The following is a 16519-nucleotide window of genomic DNA, read 5'->3' on the forward strand; positions in this document are numbered from 1 at the left end:
TTTTACAGTAAGTTTTAGTTTTGTATTTTGTTTTGCTATGTGCCCGTGGGAAATGAATACTGGGGGAGGTGATTTTGTTCCATTTGTGAGAGGGTGAAACTATTATTCCATCTTAGCTAACACACAGCTGTGAATGAAAACTATTTTTGTGGTTTTGCTAAAAAGAGACAAAATTTACACAGTCTTGATACTTAATGCAACAGCTCATTGAAGATTTTGTTTGGTATTAGTAATGGGTTTGAAACAAAATTGTTCCAAACGTTCCTGATCTTTGAGAAAGTGTTCAAGATCCAAAGCTGGTTTTAAGTGTGTAACCCAGTCCAAAAACTTATGGCTGGCCATTATGTGTAATGCTGAAATTGTTCTCCATCAATGGTACAATTATGATCTTTCAACTCTTAAGATCAGTCATAAGTGGTTGTAGAAACAGACTTCAAACTCATATTTTAAGAATGTCTTGTTTCTATAACTCCACATCTCCAGCACAAGACTTGCTGAATATCCAAAGCTACAACTCTGCCATTGCTGCTACTTAGCTGATGCTAAGTACATGCTTACCGAGCTGACAGGTTTTTGAGGGTGGAGAATTAACAGGATGTGCTATGTATACGGTTGTGGGTTTTTTTAAGTAGATTAAGTGCATGTGTTTTTGGTAGCTGCCTCATTTTCATGACACTGTGCATGTTCATTTTTAAGCATCTAGAACTATAGCCTGCTCTTCTGCTCATATGGTCTAAGTCTTCTATGTCCATGCTAGAACCACATCACAGGATGCTCAAAATCAAATGGAAAAACTCTTACAAAGCACAGTGACCCTGTGTAACAACCAGCCGAAATCAGAAATGTAAATAACTTCTGATTTCCAGAGGAACTCTGAGACAAAGCAGAGTAATTCATTTTGCATAATAAATTATTTGGTAAGTAATCAAATGCATGTAAAATCCTGGGCATCTAATCTTTGTGCTGTGTATGACAGTTTGACAGGCAGACTCTGCTCATCTTTGACAAAGCTACTTGTCCAGTCTATTACAGAATGTTTATTTAAGAGGATGATAATTAAAGTTATAGACTGTGTTTAATCCAACTGCCTTTTTGGTCTTTATTTCGGTATTTGTGGATATTTCTTGCTTTCCCACAGGCTGGAAAATGTTTGTAGTGCAGAAGTAGCCAACTCTTTTATTCCTTGGAGTCTACTAATAAGTTTAAGCAGCTAAATGCTCACTGAGAAGTGTCTGCAGATTCACCCAACCCCTAGCTTGCCCGTGTATGGTTGTGAAGAGAAGTAACGTGGAACACAGGCTGTTATTGCCTGACCGCAGAGCTGACCACATTGGAGTAGGAACAACAGCACTCTGCCCAAAGCCAAGGACGGCTGCAGGTTTCTGACCTGCACTGTGGTTCTTATTTTGTTAACATAATTTTTCCAGAATTTGCATGGGCTTACTGAATGAATGCACTTTGAATGTACTCATAGATGCAATGTGTATTTGCTTTCCTGTCTGCAGCAAGTTGCAGTCAAATGTATTGCAAATTGCATCTTTGTATTGAGGCAGAATGCTTCCTTAGAGTCATTAAAGCTACTCTTCCTTTTTTTCCTCCTCTTTGCAAGTATCCTAGAATGAGGCTTATCTGGATGGCTTGCAAAGTGAGCGGAGTCTCCATCTTTCAGTCACTGTGTGTGTGAAATATTTCTCAACAGAGCAAGACAAAAAATCCCAGTCCAGTGCTACTTTCTTACTGAGCTTTAGCTTCAAACAGGTATCATCTCCGACATAAGCCAAGGTAACACCTGCTGAATGGCAGGAATATCTAGACAAGTATCATTGGTGGTTACAGACCACTACTGGGGCACTGAACTGTACACTTCAGATAATTCACCTGGCTGAGAAAGGTTTACCTGGCAGAGGAATACCTGAACTCTTGGCTGTGCTGTCCTTGCTGTTCCTCTTGGTCACTCATCGGTGATTTGGCCACAGGTATGGAGAATGGAAAGAAAGCAGCTGCAGTTATTGTTTACTTTTTTTGAAGAGGGGATAAGTAAATCGTGGGAACCGTTTCAAAACTCTCTGTTGTCACAACAGGGGGTGGAATTTAACTCAAAGCCAAACCAGGAGGAGCTCCATGACATAGGGCTGGATCCCTCATGGGTATGTGCTTCTGCAAGACGTGGTGCCTGCCGTGATTTAAAGCCACCCAGCCCAGAACAGAGACCATGCCCTCCTCCGGGCCAGCAGTCAGCCCTGCTAACCAGCCCTGCTGCCTTCTGTGCCACAACGCCTTTCAGTCTCCACATTTCCCTTACACTTAGGGTTTACAGCTGAAGTCACCCAGGTTTTACTTCATTTCTGTCTTAGGCAGATCACCGTATGCTCAGCTGTGTAGTCACTCGGGTGCCTCCTGTCCTACGCCTCCCGGCGCAGCCAGGTGATGGCAGTTCTGCACGAGGAGCGGAGTTTCAGTGCCCTTGTGTGAGGAAACTCAGACACAGAAACTCTAAATACCCCCTGCTCTTCGCACCACAGCCGCACGTTCAGGCGTCAGGCAGCATTCCTGCCAACACAGGCTGTGATTTCTGTGGGCTAACATGCCTCCCTGTAAGCGTGTCAGTGCCGGGGGAAGGACCGGACGATGCCCAGCGCCGAGCGGGCACCCGGGACCCGCGGTGCCCGGGCTGAGCCCACGGGGCGGCCGCGGGGCAGCGCCGCGAGGGAGGCGGCGGCAGCGGCCCCGCGCCTCAGCGCCTCAGCGGGCGGGACGAGCCGCGGCCGCCCCTCAGGGCTCCGGGCGCGGGGCCGCCGCGCTGCGCATGGCCCGGGGAGGAGCGGGCTCGGGCTCGGGCTCGGGCGGCGGCGGCGGGGGCAAGGAGCCCAGTTCCGCTTCCTGACGAGCGGCCGGAGCGAGGGGCGCCCGCCCGCCCGCCTGCCGGTGCCCATGGCCGGCGAGAGGACGAGGCGCTTCACGCGGAGCCTGCTGCGGCCGGGGCAGGCGGCGGAGCTGCGGCACAGCGCGGCCACCGCCGCCAGCGGCCGCCTCCAGCAGCGGGTGAGCGGCGAGAGGGGTCGGGGAGGGGGTCCCGGGCGGCTGCCGTGCCCCCAGCAGGGAGCCTGGCACCGGCGGTGCGGGGCTGGGCTGGGCGCACGGGGAGCGCCGTCTGCCTCTCCGCTCGCTCGGGCGGCGGTCTGATAACGCGCTCCCTCCGGGCTTGGAAAGCTGCGGGCTGGGGGAGCCGAGGGGCTCCTTCCCCGGCGAGGAAGCGAGGGGTTTGTTCCCCGCATGGGGCCGCATCGCCCCGCGCTTCGTGCTGTCCCAGCGCCGAGTCGCGCTCTGTGCCTCGCCGGATTTGCAGCCAGCCCTGGAGGTCTCCGTGAAGCGTTCCCGAGCTCCCGACCCGTGGCAGCTCGGTAGAGGCTTCCTGGTCTCTAAAGGCTCTGTGGAAATGCTCCCCAAACCATCGCGGCTGGTTTGGGCGCTGCTCAGGCACTGTGCTGGGTCGTGGTCCCCTACGGGCGTGTGTTAAAGTCCGTACAGCAGCTGAGCGACCTAATGGCAACTTAAAGCCCTAGAGATGAAGTTCTGTTAGAAGAACTTCTTGCTCTGCTCTGTCTCTGCTGCAAGAATACGAGAAAAACTGAGAAGGAGATTGATGGAGCACATCTGAATTTGATGGTCTGGATCCCTTGAGGAGGGAACTGGGGTTTTGTTTAATTGTTTTCCAGTTGTTGCTAACAGATCTTAACCTGATAACTGAAGAACATAGCATTTAATTACTGCTCGTGCGCTTGAGTTGTATTTTGTTCCACCTCTCTGTAAAACATCCAGCCTTCAGTTGCAGGGCAGCGAGCAGAATCTGTCACTTGCGCGCGTCTGACTTCCTGCCCCGTGACGAAACATGTTGCTGCAGGATTTCATCAGGGCTTTGGGTTTGGTTTCGAAGGCAAACGCAGGCAGGTCTGCAGAGATGGTCCTTTATAGATACTGAGGTTCAGATTGGAAGACGCCAGGCCAGACTCTGGTTTCAGTTATGCTGCTCAGCGGGGGCACCGAGGGGCTTCCAGATGTTACGTTTTATCCCCCAGCAGGCACAACGGTTCTGAAGCCTTGGTTGCTTGCTGTGTTGACTACGTATGTCTCTGAGAAACTTAATGAAGTTACCATCTTTCTACTGTACTTCTTGGGATTGCCAGTAGTGTTGCTTGTGAAAGCCAAATTTCCTTATAGTTCCTCATGCTGAGGACTCCTGCTGGGGTACAATGCTCCAATCCTCCAGATGAAGTCTCCTCTAGCTACACGAAGGCAGAACAAGATGAATTAGTCGTCATGCCTTAGCCAGCGGGCAGAAGGCCCCTTGCTGCTGTGCCAGCCCTGCAGAGCTACGAGGCTCGGAGCTGGGCAGTGCTGCCATCCCCACGGGTCTCTCCGGTCATCACCTGTGGGGACGACCCTGTCCTGGTGCCCTGCCAGTGCTGCAGGCATAAGGATGCCACATTGCTCTTGTAGAAAAGCGCCACAGGACCTCAGTGCTCTGGCTGGACTGGCACTGGTGGTTTTTTGTTGGTTGTGGTGTGGTTGTTTGTTTTTTTTTTGTTCGTTTGTTTGTTTTTGGTTTTTTTTTTGTACCAGAAGCAAATATTCCTGTAGAAGAGAAAAACCTGCTGTGTGCCATGGGGCATGTTGGCACCCCTTGCATCTTGTTCTGTGTGTTTCAGCACCTCATGATCCAGTCGTGCCAAACCTGGCATTGTAAATCTTGTGTTGGAGCATCCTGCAGGTCGCTGCTGCAGCAGTCAAGGGCCTGTAAATAACTGGCTGCTACAAAGGAGGGAAAGCGGAAAGGTGGATGAACTGAGCTTTCTGGTACTGCTTTTGTGTCTGTCCTGTACGAAGTTCCAGCTGGGCCTCTGTCAGCCCAATTTGTAACAGCCCCTGCAGCAGGGATCCCTCATGTCTTAGCAATTTGGTGGGAGCCCAGGGAGCAAATGCCTGTTGGTGTTAACTCCCAGGGAACAGTGGAATAGTGAGTTTTGTCTGTCAGTTCCTTGCTGCCCTCAAATACATCACTTCTGCTGCTGTGTGCTTTCCCTTCATTTTGTTCATATTTATTTGCTTAACATAGAAAAAATGTTGCAAGATGTTGCAAGTATTCAGCTCAAAATTCTGTTTGTAAATACAAAAAAAAAAAAGCGTCAGAGTAATCAAGGGGATGGGGTAAGTAACTTTTTAATGCTATGAAAGATATAAAGTGGAAACAGAGGTTGAGTGGGAAATACATATATTTTTATACTTTATGTATATTATAAGTATATAGTTATATATCTTATTGGCAGTGCAGTAGCTGCAGCATTTCAACACAGGTAAGACATCCTACATTAATTACGGAGTCTTCAGCAAATGCAAGGGGGTGCTACTGTCAGGTGTTAATGGTGTGTGGCAGCACTTCAGGTGGCTTCAATAATTGCCCAGTTATTTCCTGTTAACTAATTTGTTCTTTTGGAGAGGGCAATTTACAAAAACTAGTCAGTGAAATTGATCAGCACCATCTAAAAGAAGGTAAATAATTTAGTGTGTTTTGAAGCTTTGTCACAAAATTCTGTCTATGTCCTAACAGAAAAGCTTTGTTAGAAATCTGCAGTGTGAACGCTCAGTTCCTAGGAAGCTGACTAGCTGTGCGCAAGAAAGGGAAACTAGTGTCTGTTGTTTCGTTTGCCTGCAACTGCAGCAAGGTTTCTCTGCAAGTTTTCAGAATAGGGGTGGGCCACTCTGCTTCTTGAAATCCCATTGCTAGCCACTTAGTTATTATGAAAATTTGCACTATATCGATATTTCCAGGTCACAATTAATTTGGCTAAGTACTGCTGGCTGCAGCGCTCATCCTTTACATAAAGTATTGTGACACTGCTTTCATAAAAGGCCTGTGGGGGGTCTTGCTCCTCGTCTCTCTTCTGCAGTTTACCAAGTTAATAGCAGGCTGGAATTGGGCTGCTGCTCCACGTGTCTTTTTTTTGGCAGAGGTTTCTTTCCGTCATGCTGCAGCCAAGTGGAGAAAGTTGTGGTGTCCAATGACCCTACACTGGCTGTCTTTCTTGACTGGAATCTGGATTACACAGACTTCCCTTTTTATTTATTTATTATTATTTTTTTTAAGGGGGGAAGGGTCTTTATCTTACCTGAGGGCGGTGCAATTCCTTCTTGAAAGAGCAGGTTCCAATTATTTCCAATGTGTGTTTTATGTTGTGTGTTCTTCACAAGTAATAAAGGCTCCCTTTGCATTGTAGCTCTGTATTTTTAGTTTTAGAGCTGATTTTTAATTCTGAAGGTAGGTAACGAAGTGCTCGTGACTTTATCTGTTTTGTTTTATGGTGATTTTAGCAGCATGGCAGTCTCCAAGGAAGAGTAATCTGCATTGCTTGCAGGCTCACAGAGAACACCCATTGCTTTGGTACCCAGAGTGATAACAACAACGGAGCTTTGACCATCCTTACCCCCGCTGGGCCCGGCTGCGTGGCCTTTTCTCATCACACAGCCGCGCTTGGGTTAGACTTCCACGTTCAAAATCAGGCCAATGAATGAAATTGCCTCCCCAGTGAAAACTTCATTTGTTTAGAAGGTACAGTGTTAGCTGAGCTATTCCAAGGACAGAAGTACTTTGAAAACTGGGCTGTGAAAGGCTCCTTTCTTCTGAGGATATTCTGATGTCTACTGTTTGTCCAGTGTGAACTGAAGTAAGGCATTTATACAGACAGTGAATGTACCATGCTGTTACAGATAAATAGGCTGTATGCGTTTATACATACGTGTCCGTGCCTGGGCTTCATACGCCATCTACTAGATGGTTGTCTATTCCTCTGTAGACTTCTTACTGTATTAGCTTGTTCTTTTTTTCCTTTTTCTCTTTGGTTAAAGCTGAGGTGGTAGCCTGGTGAAATAATCCTAAAAACATGCACAGAATGAAAGCCTCATCCCTATTTTTGTGGTTGAGGAAAGAGCTTATTCATTGCACAGGCAGAAGGGAATGTTATCTGCAGTCTAGGCCTGGGAAGATTCTGCTGTTGAAGTCTCTGTGTTTGAGTTGTCGTCGTCTCTTCAGGACAGACAACTTGTCAGGTACGTTTAGGATGTTAGCAACTATAATGAAGTCTTAAAAAACTTTTTTTATATTTGTATTTTACCTGTGAAACTTGCTCATGAGTATGCATTCCAAAACTTATTTTTAATATCCCCTACATCTTCAAAGAAAAAACCCAACATTATAAGTAATTTCCTTAATCAGCATTTTTTTTTTTTTTTTTTTTTTTTTTTTTTTTTTTTAAGTCTTTGTGTCTGATGAGTGATTTCAAATGATATCATAGCTGTTCTTCAGCTGGGGTATCCCAAGGACACCTGCAGTGGTGTGGACCTGACGAGGATCTGATCATTTTCAGCTGGCTGCTGGAGCCCAGATGTAAGAGCAAAGCAAGCAAAGGGCACAGACAAGAATGTACTGTTTGCACATTCTCCAGCTGCTAGGCTCCCTCCTCTGCAGGCAGACAAAAGGGCCAATTTCTTCTCCTGAGTAATTCTAGGAACTTCATTTGAGGCTTGTACTGGGGATCAAACTGACGCACAGATGAAGAAAGAGAGATAAGGGAAGAAAGCCACAGAGAGGGTGGAGGAGAAAAAGGAAGAAAATGGTCTAGAAAGAGTTCACAAGCACTGGAGAAAATGGGGGAAAAGAGGAAAGACTTTGTGGGGAAAGAGAGGCTGAAGAAGACGACGAAACGGAGGAAAGAAATGAAGAGATCTGCAAGAAAGATTCGTCAGGTTGGTGAATAACTCGTGCAAATGAACCCTTAATATGAAATACACAGGGAGTGTATTTAAACGCTTTGGTTTAAATGTAGTTTTTGCTGTTGTCTTGAGTCTGTCACTTGAATAATGCTTTGTTTTGAATTGATGGGAAGTGAGTCAGCTTGAGTAACTCAACATGATCTCAGTTTATAGAAGCCGCATTAACTTTTTCCCCCTGCTTACAAGGTTAAATAAGGGGTCTGGAGAAGGGAAGAGGAACGGCAGTTTCCAGAGAAGGAGAATCTGGAAAATTGAGCCTTGTATTGGGTTTGGAGAATGGCTGGGCAGAGAAGAGGTTTAGTGTTGTGGCTTTTAGCAGGCAGTTCTGTGGTGCATATGTCACTTCCAGAAGTCAAAACATGTTTGTAACTTTGCTAGCACAAGGTCAAAAGGCTGTGCAGCAGTGACATGGGTGTGATTATTACACAAATAACAAAGTCTTACAACACTATGCACTTGCCAGTTCAGGATTGCCTACATTTTGCAAAAATCAACAGTATTTCTCTGAAGCTGGATGATATTTTTTTTTGTCTGCTTTATACTGCCTGCATTTTCTTACGTTATGCTGACTTTATTCTGGTTTTGCTGATAAGAAGAAGAAAACAAAAAGATAACTGCCCAAGATCTCACAGTGAGCATACAGTGAGCCTCAGAACAACGGTCTCCAAGTTCATTGCTGCCGTAGGCTGCCCTGCCACACTCAGCCAAATCGCTTGCCTGACTTACAGCTGCTCTGCAGTCTGCCCCCTGCTCTCATTGCTGACCCAGGCAATTTTCCCCTCTCCTCTAAAATGTAAGAGAACCAAGAGCTGCTTGCTCTCTGTGTGCTTCTCCTCAGTTTGTCCCTTTCAGAGCAGAACACCACCAGGCTCTGAGTTGCACTGTAACGAGGGCAGCAAGCTGTGCTAGTGCGAACTGCTCAGGTGTGTCAGTGAAGCCTCACAGAGCCTTTCTCTTACAGGAGAAACTCAAGAGGCTTGTTTGTTTTTACCTTTCTCCACTTCCTTGTTTTTTAGATTGGTCTCACAGTACAGTAGTCTTATTTTGTTCCCCCTCTGTCATTGGTATGTAATTAAAACCTAAACACATAGGTTACATAGATTTTCAGTAGGCTCCTTCTTATCTCTGGTACCATTTTTTTTTTTTATGATGATATATACACGCTGGCTCTTTGTTTTTATGTCTTGCAAGGTGCCTTACAAACACAGGAGGGAGTTCCCACAGAGAGCTGGATACGGGGCTGCCCAGCCTCACCTCCCCAGCTTGCTCGCAGGGGTTAGTATCCACAAAAAGCCCCCTGGCTTGGGTACTGTAAGGCTGCTAGCAGCTGGAACCCGAACGCTGGGTGGTTTGGAACGTCAGGTGGCAGAATGTAGATGGCCTTTGGGCTTGTAGAAAAACACGACACATGAGGAAACCTGGAGATGTTTCTGGGATGTGGGGGTTTGTCCTGTGTGGCCAGCTCAGCAGTGGGGACTGTAGCTACCACCATCAGGATCTCAGGTAATTACAGGGAAATGGGCCTGGATGCCTCAGCACAACAGGGGTCTGCGCTGCCTCTGTGGAACCATGTCTTATCTCTGCAGCCTCGAATCAAAATTCCCAAAGAATTGAAGAAAACATTACACCCTATTACATTTTGAGTTACCAATTGATTCAATTTTAATTAGCACTTAGCTTTTTACAAGATTTCCTTCACACTCCGGCTGTTGTGTGGTTGGTATTGTGTTTATTTAGCAAGCTGTCAGCTTCGTAGTGATTGTCTTAATGCTGAGCGTGGTTCTCCACGTCTGGATTCATGTTGTGTGCGGGAAGTACAAGGCAATTGTGTTGTTGAGTCTGAAATTGGCTTGTTTGCTTTTCATCTTTGAGAGTAACTTCAGCTGACTTGAGGCAAACATGATTCTAGGTTACTTTGACATGTTGACCTAAATTAAATGATGTAGATATAATGTAATGTAATGAATGCACCCGAGCTGGATACAATAAAGGGGAAAAAATACTTTCTTTGAGTGTCATTATTTATGAACGAGAGTAGTACAGAAACATCTCTCTGAAACTGCAATGGCTAAGCATGGTTAGCATAGAAAAAAAGTAAACTTCATCTGTGGTTTCTGTTAATATAATTTGATTATTATTTTATTTTCTTTTAAGCTGACATTTAAATACATTTTTTATCCATGTATGTTTTCTGCTAGCTTTTGCTTCTTTGAGTAAGCTGATGTATGTCAGCTGCTTTTAATGAGTTCTTCTGATTTACCGGCAAGAACGAAGTTCTGGCTGCTCAGGTGTTTCATAAAGCCTGTGCCTGCGCCTCTCCTCACGCTGAGCTAGAGGCTCGCCATGTGGTGAGCGCAATGGCTCTGCACAGACAATGCCATTTACTTTTTTAAAGTGTCTGTGTCTCAATGCAAGTTCCTCAGTGGTCTTTATTCTAGGTCTTCTGTGTGTTTGTTTTTTTTTTGGGGGGAGAGCTTGGCACAGGTTGAAGAAAACAGACTTCTCAAGTGTGAGACCCTTCTTCGATCTGAGGTTTGGCCAGGCTCTGGGAGAATCTGAGGAGGTCTGCAACCCTTGTAGGATTTCAGCTCCTACCAATGCCCCAGGGATTCCTCTGACTTCCAAAGAACATTTCACCTGGAGTTCAACCCAGGCCTTTGTCTTTTATGGGAGTTAGAGAGGAATCCTTTACAGCTGCAGGTGTTTACCACAAGTCTTCCTGTAACACCTCTACCACTGTCTTTGCATTTCTTCTCAACATTAGGATTAATTGCTCTTACCTTCCTCTCCCCTGCTCTGTTTCCTACACTCGCTCTGTGCCGAGGGTTACCGCAGGGCAGGCATCAGGGTTGGTGTCGCCAAGCCCTGCAGCACAGCGCAACCTTCCTGGGGCTGCTGTCCCAGCCATGCTGGGTACCAACCCGCTGCCCCTGCACCTCTCCATTTCTTGCAATCCCCTGCTCCTGCCTGTCAGCCATTATCTCTGCCTACAGCCTGCCCCAGGTCCTCTCCCTTGTTGTCTCAAGTTTACATTGGATTTTTCAGCAGATTGTCTCCGCTGTGGGGAAGAGAAGTGGCACAAAGGTGGGGGAGAACCACCGGGGTATCTCCTGGCCCCAGTGGCTTCTAACCCTGAAACAATTTCTTCCATCCCCTTCTGCTGTGAGATTCTTGTTGTGCTGCCTCCTCTTCCTCTCCCCAGCCCCTGCCTTCCTGCCCTCTTGGCCCTCTGGTGGCCCCAGGGGAGAGGCCAAGCCCAAAAGGCAGCAGAACAGGGAAAGGAAAGGCTGCTTGTGCCTGAGACTGCATGCAGTGGAGGTGCAGACTGGGGAAGGGGAGGAGGACAGGTCTCCAAAGCTCCCTTCTCTGCCCTTTGGAAGCAAACACAGCACTCCTTCCCAGAATGTGAGCAGGACAGGAGAAAGTATTTGGAGCATGTTGAATCTTTTAGAGTGAAAGCATTGGGCTGAAATCAGTCCGGGGGCTGTTGGTTGGACCGTGCTGATTTAAATAATGTCATCTCTGGAGGCTGTCCCGTGAAGGAGCTCTTCACATTGCTGTGCAAGTACCAAGGCACATGCTGGGCTTGATGCCTGTTGTTAGGAATGCCTCCATTGCATTTGGCAGGACATGTATTAACGTGAGGTGTTTGTGGCAATATCAGTCTCTTCTGAAGACAGAAATGTGCAGACTTTCTCCTGGCCTTCTTAAAAAATAGATATTTTTTTCTTTCTACCAAAGAAATTGGTGAACGTGTTACAGGAATACTGCTGGCAAACACCTGCAGCTCTTCTCTTAGAACAGCCTCAGAGTGGTCTCAAGTCTCCAAAGCAGTTCAGGGGCCAGAGGAGCTGGTTCATGCCTTCAGACTTCAACTGGGCTGAGAGAAACAGGGAAGAGCATGGTACAGAGCAACGGCACGTGGACAGACAGAGTCCTTGGGCAAGCAAGTCCTGGGCTCCACCTCTGGCTTGGTGATTCCCCCTGCAGGGAGAAAGGGAGTGATGAGTAAGTGTTAAAAGCTGTGTTGAGCAGACTTCGGTATTTATTCCAGAATACCATGTGGTCCGTGTCTTTTGTGTTCACACACTTGCAGTGCATAATAAAACATGCTGAGCTATCGTGTCCCCATTGCCACTGTATAGGAACACTTTTTTCCTTCCATTCGTGTGTAGCAGGTGGATTTCCACCAGCAAACAAAGAGCAGTTGCAGTAACAAAACAGAAGTGAAGTGTCGTATGTAGTTCTTGTTTGAAAATTAGTTACTAAAATGCATCTGCCTGTTTCAGAGCTCACACCTCCCTTTTACATGGTCACCTTTTACATCACTAACAGCTGTTTGTCTCATTAAGCTGTGTCACTGTGTGGTGCTTCTGTTCTGCTGACACCATTTCATTAGCTGGCTGCACGGCTAGCACAGGTTGAAATTAAGTCATAGGATGTTATGTAGAATTGCTGCATGAATTTATCCTCGTAGCTCCACCGGAATTAACAAGAGCTGTTTCTGAGGCTGGTTAGGGGAACTTATCAAACTGAGATGAAAGAAATACATGAGCAGAAATTTAGCTTACCCTCTTTCCTAGTTGAATAATAACTTGTGGTATAGCAGCAGCATTAGAAGTCTGTAATTTATACTAAAAAAAGAAGTTTCAATCTAAGTAGATTTACCTCTTCCATGGGTGCATATCTCAGAAGCTTCCTGATACTTATTTACTTCAACCATGTAGCCAAGGTGGTACAAAAATCCTTTTTGGCTTCTTTGTATCCTTCCACCAGCAGGGGTAACTGTTTGCAGAGCAGTTTGGGGTGGAAGTTACTTGTAACTTACGTGGCAGGGAGCACTGCGAGTGGCAGGACAGGAGGACACCAATTGCCATGCATTGGCATGAAGTTTATCTGCCTTTTTCTTCTTGTTCCTGCAGTGCGAACCCTACAAGCTTACTAGACACGGCCTTTATGCCGCACTTAATCATTGTCTTGCCCTCAATTCTTTATTCTTGTATCTTCCCACTCCCTGCTTTGCTGCCCTTGCTCCTTCCAGTCCTCGGTCCTTGTTGCTGTGTCTCTCCCACTCGTCTCTGAGCCCCCACTAATGCCTCCCTGTGTGCAGGGAACAATATGTCGGTTGTGTGTTGGGCACCCTATTGCCATCCATGCCATCTTAAAACCCACTTCTTCCAGGAACTCTGTGTCCCTGTTCCTCAAACCAATAATCTCTCTTCTTCTCTTCACTGAGCTGCTCTCCAGTGCTATGCTGCTGTAGCCATGCCTCTCTCACCCCCATATGGTCCACATGAAGCCTTTGGGTTCTGTAGCAAGTCTCCCTCTTAGCTTTTGTATAAAATTTTACATCACACAAATGGGTTTATAGACATGATTGCTATTGGAACAACTGTTTGCTAGATAAAAGATCATTTAAATAAAAGGTAGTGACTCGTCTTTCAAAGAAGAATCTGTCAGATGTCTGTTCCCTTAAAGCATTTCTGTACCAGTGGATCCCCGTTCAGTGCTTACGCAGTATTTACAGATGATTGTGTATACGGTGAAATGTCTTAATGCATCTGTATCAAGTCTATTTTAAAAATATTTAAACCAATTAAGCAAATAGGTGGCTGCCAGGGCTACCATCTGTTTCCTTGGAGTAATGTGGCATGCACAGGTTTAGGGGGGTGGAGGGGATTCCCCAAAGTCCCTGATGGCACGGCCACCGCAGAGGAGCACGCAGTGACACTCAGCCCCTCTTGAATCAATCTGGTGTGGTTTGCATCACTTCTGATGAGCGTCACCTGTGCAGAGGGGAAGGCAGGCATGCATTGGGGCTGGGAGGGAGAGAAGGGTCATTTCCAACAAAAAGCACTAACTTTGGGCTTGCCGTTTTGCTCTGGTAAAACAGCTGTGGTTGCACAAAAGCCTGTGTATCAACTGGCTGCTGACAGTTAAAATGATGAGACCTTTAAAAAAACAAGAAGTCCTTGTATATGTGGTTATTAATAGATCAAACTACGAGAATTACAGGAATTAAAACTAAAGAAGTTAAAAGAAATCCAGATCTTCCCCCTCACGTGTTTCCTCCCCCATGCACCCTCTTTTTTTTTCTTTTTTTTTTTTTTTTTTTTCTTTTTCTTTTCCCCACTTCCCTTCCTTTTATTTGCTTGGAGGCTTAAAACAGTGAAGCTAGAGGCATTTTCATATAATGCTGCTGAACGTAGGTAGATGATACTAACTGGGAATATTTAGGGATGAGAAGATCATTGTTTTTTCTTCACCTTTTAGTTATGGCTATTGAGGGTGAGTCCTCTGCTCACCAGTATCTGGAGCTGCCTGGGCATCTGAGTGTTTGCCTGTGATTCTTTGCTGCCCTTTGGAGGGGGTGAGGGTATATTTGGTATGGTTTGGAGTGTGTGCCACTTCCTAAAAGAGGAAAATAACCAAAGAGTTGTCACCAAACATTTTTTTTCAATAATGGGCTTTGTGGGGAACCACACTGAGATTGGTGCCTATACTACTGAAAGCCTAACACGTTGTCATACCGTTCTCCTCTCGTTCTTGTTTATGAAGACATTTTCTGTTCTTGAAGAAAACTACATGGAAGCAATAGGCAGCTTACTGTTTCATTTAATTAACTGCAGCTAGAATTTATAGGGCACAAAGAAGGTGGCAAAATGGTGATGGGCAGGTTCTTTTTGTCTGTGTCAGAGCTCCAGGTTGTTTTTCCCTGTAGCCAATATGCCAAACAAGTCCTGCTGTCATTTACTAACCAAGAATTTTTTTGAAATATTTTCAGTCTTGAGGGTGCAAAAATAACAAAGTGAACTGTGACTGGAGAGGAATAATACTTTCTAGTTGGTACTATCACGGGCTCAGCTTAGCAGACTTTTTTTGTCTGTAAGATAACAGAAATGAAAACTAGTGAAGTGTAAGTGCTGACAGTATGACTGTTTTTAGACAGCTTGGCAGGAAACACTCACTATTTCCTCTTCTGTTTGATGTTCTGTTACTTTCTCATAAATACTAACCCTGCTGGGACATCGGTGTTTGCTGCTACAGTGGTATGGCTATAACAATGAAAAGAATAAAAGACAATGCCAAAAACAGCCAGATTTAAATATCTTCTGTTGTTTTAAATAGATTGTGTGGACTTTGTTTTTTTTTTTTTTTTAATACAGAATTTTCCATTAGTTTTTTGGTCCCACTGGAGCATCTTTCCAATGCAAATACATAGACTTCTATCTGCATAGTTGAGCTGGGAAGTGGGAATCAGTTTACCTGCGAAGTATGGGCTCAGATTGGTGCTCTTCTGGATCAGGATAGAGCTTGTTTCAGCACTTGTTTCTCATAGGTAGATGCTGGGTTTCTCTAGCTGTAGTGTGCCTGGAGGACGTGCGTCCCACAGAAGAGATACATACATCTATCTACATGTGGAATAAGGTGACGGGCCCCCCTTCTCCATCACTTTCATAAGGTGATTGGTACTTTGGTCTCTTGAAATGCCAAGCAAGCGCTATCCCCAACCCAGGGGTAGCAGAAGAAACAAGACAGAGGCGAATCTCTTTATCGTAAGCCTTATCCTCTCACCATGCCTGATTCTTGTGTCTCATAGGCAGGATGCCTTCAGTTGATTAGGGCACTGCCTTCCCTCAGGGCCTAGCAGTCCTTCATGGATGGTACTTGAGCTTCTGTGTTGTTTTCCCCTCAGATCAGGGGCTGATCTGTGAGCTTTGAAAGCCAGAAGGTGCTGCCTCGGAGGGCGAGATCTGCCGATAAGCCCGTGCAGATGCTGTGCCCCAGCACATCGCTCCACGTGCTGCGGCTTCCACCTCCACCCAGCGCCTGCCCTCAGTCAGCTGCCAGCTGATCTTTGTGAAGAGTAATCTGGTTGAATTCAGTGTTACTACATCAAGAGAAGGACTGAGTGGTTGTAGCCAGGCCTGACCTTATGCTTGGCAGAGTGTGTTTAGCTGCATGTACATCCCCTTATTTAGATGTAACTGTTCCCACCTTAGTGAACTGCTTGATGAAAGCATGAATGACAGCAAGGTGAGAGCTGTTGTGTTGGCTGCAAGTCTGTTACCACAAAATCATTGTCATGTTACATATAAAGTGATAAATGATCATTAATGTCTGACTGGAATCCAATTGGAGCACTAATTATATGTCAGAGTAAATTTTGGCAGAAATGAATGCTGAATGCTATCTCTGCATCTTAATTTCTGCCGCAGTTTTAAGAGGAAGTGGGGTCTGAAATTTTCAGAGTCTAAAAAAAAGATGCTTGAAGGAAATCTGGTATTTTCATTTCTTCACTTGGATGTCAGAGGTTCTAGTGAAAGCTTTGGCAGCATAGCCAACAAGAGCGCTTTACTTCCTTAAAAAAGAACAAGAGAGAAAAAAAAAAAAATAGGGTTAAAGTTCCAGCACGTAGCCTGTAACATTTAAATTATTTACTTATGCAGTTGTGCTTTCTCAACTGGAGGCCCTTAAGAATGCCCAGCTGCCAGCAGAATGAGAGGGTGGTCCAGGAAGCTGGTCATCTATTTTAAAATGTAATTGCATGTTCAGCGCAATTAGAGAACTGATTGCTTCCCTAAAATAAATCAATGCATTTGCAAGCATAAATAATTAAGACATCTTGAAAAGCACTGTCTGTCCGTTTTGTTCTTTATTTTCTACTTGGGTGAAGAGGGCCTGGAAGACTAAA

The 16519-nt window shown here is 45.7% G+C and overlaps 1 protein-coding gene across 4 annotated transcripts in view; it reads left to right on the top strand.

Annotated features, from left to right (window-relative positions):
* Positions 1-2803: 2803 nt before the first annotated feature.
* DOCK10 (dedicator of cytokinesis 10) overlaps positions 2804-16519 on the top strand; it is a 149343-nt gene continuing 135627 nt past the window's right edge. For 2 of the 4 annotated variants that reach the window (XM_082767316.1, XM_082767317.1), the window contains exon 1: positions 7628-7797. In XM_082767316.1, the coding sequence (XP_082623442.1) occupies positions 7699-7797 (99 nt within the window). In that variant the 5' untranslated portion in view covers positions 7628-7698. Of the gene's footprint in view, positions 3043-7627; positions 7798-16519 lie in introns of those variants that run through there. The other 2 variants (XM_082767325.1, XM_082767324.1) reach the window with 2 other exon arrangements.

The sequence above is a fragment of the Aythya marila genome (genome assembly GCF_965140915.1).
Source record: "Aythya marila genome assembly, chromosome: 9".
Classification (NCBI taxonomy): domain Eukaryota; kingdom Metazoa; phylum Chordata; class Aves; order Anseriformes; family Anatidae; genus Aythya; species Aythya marila.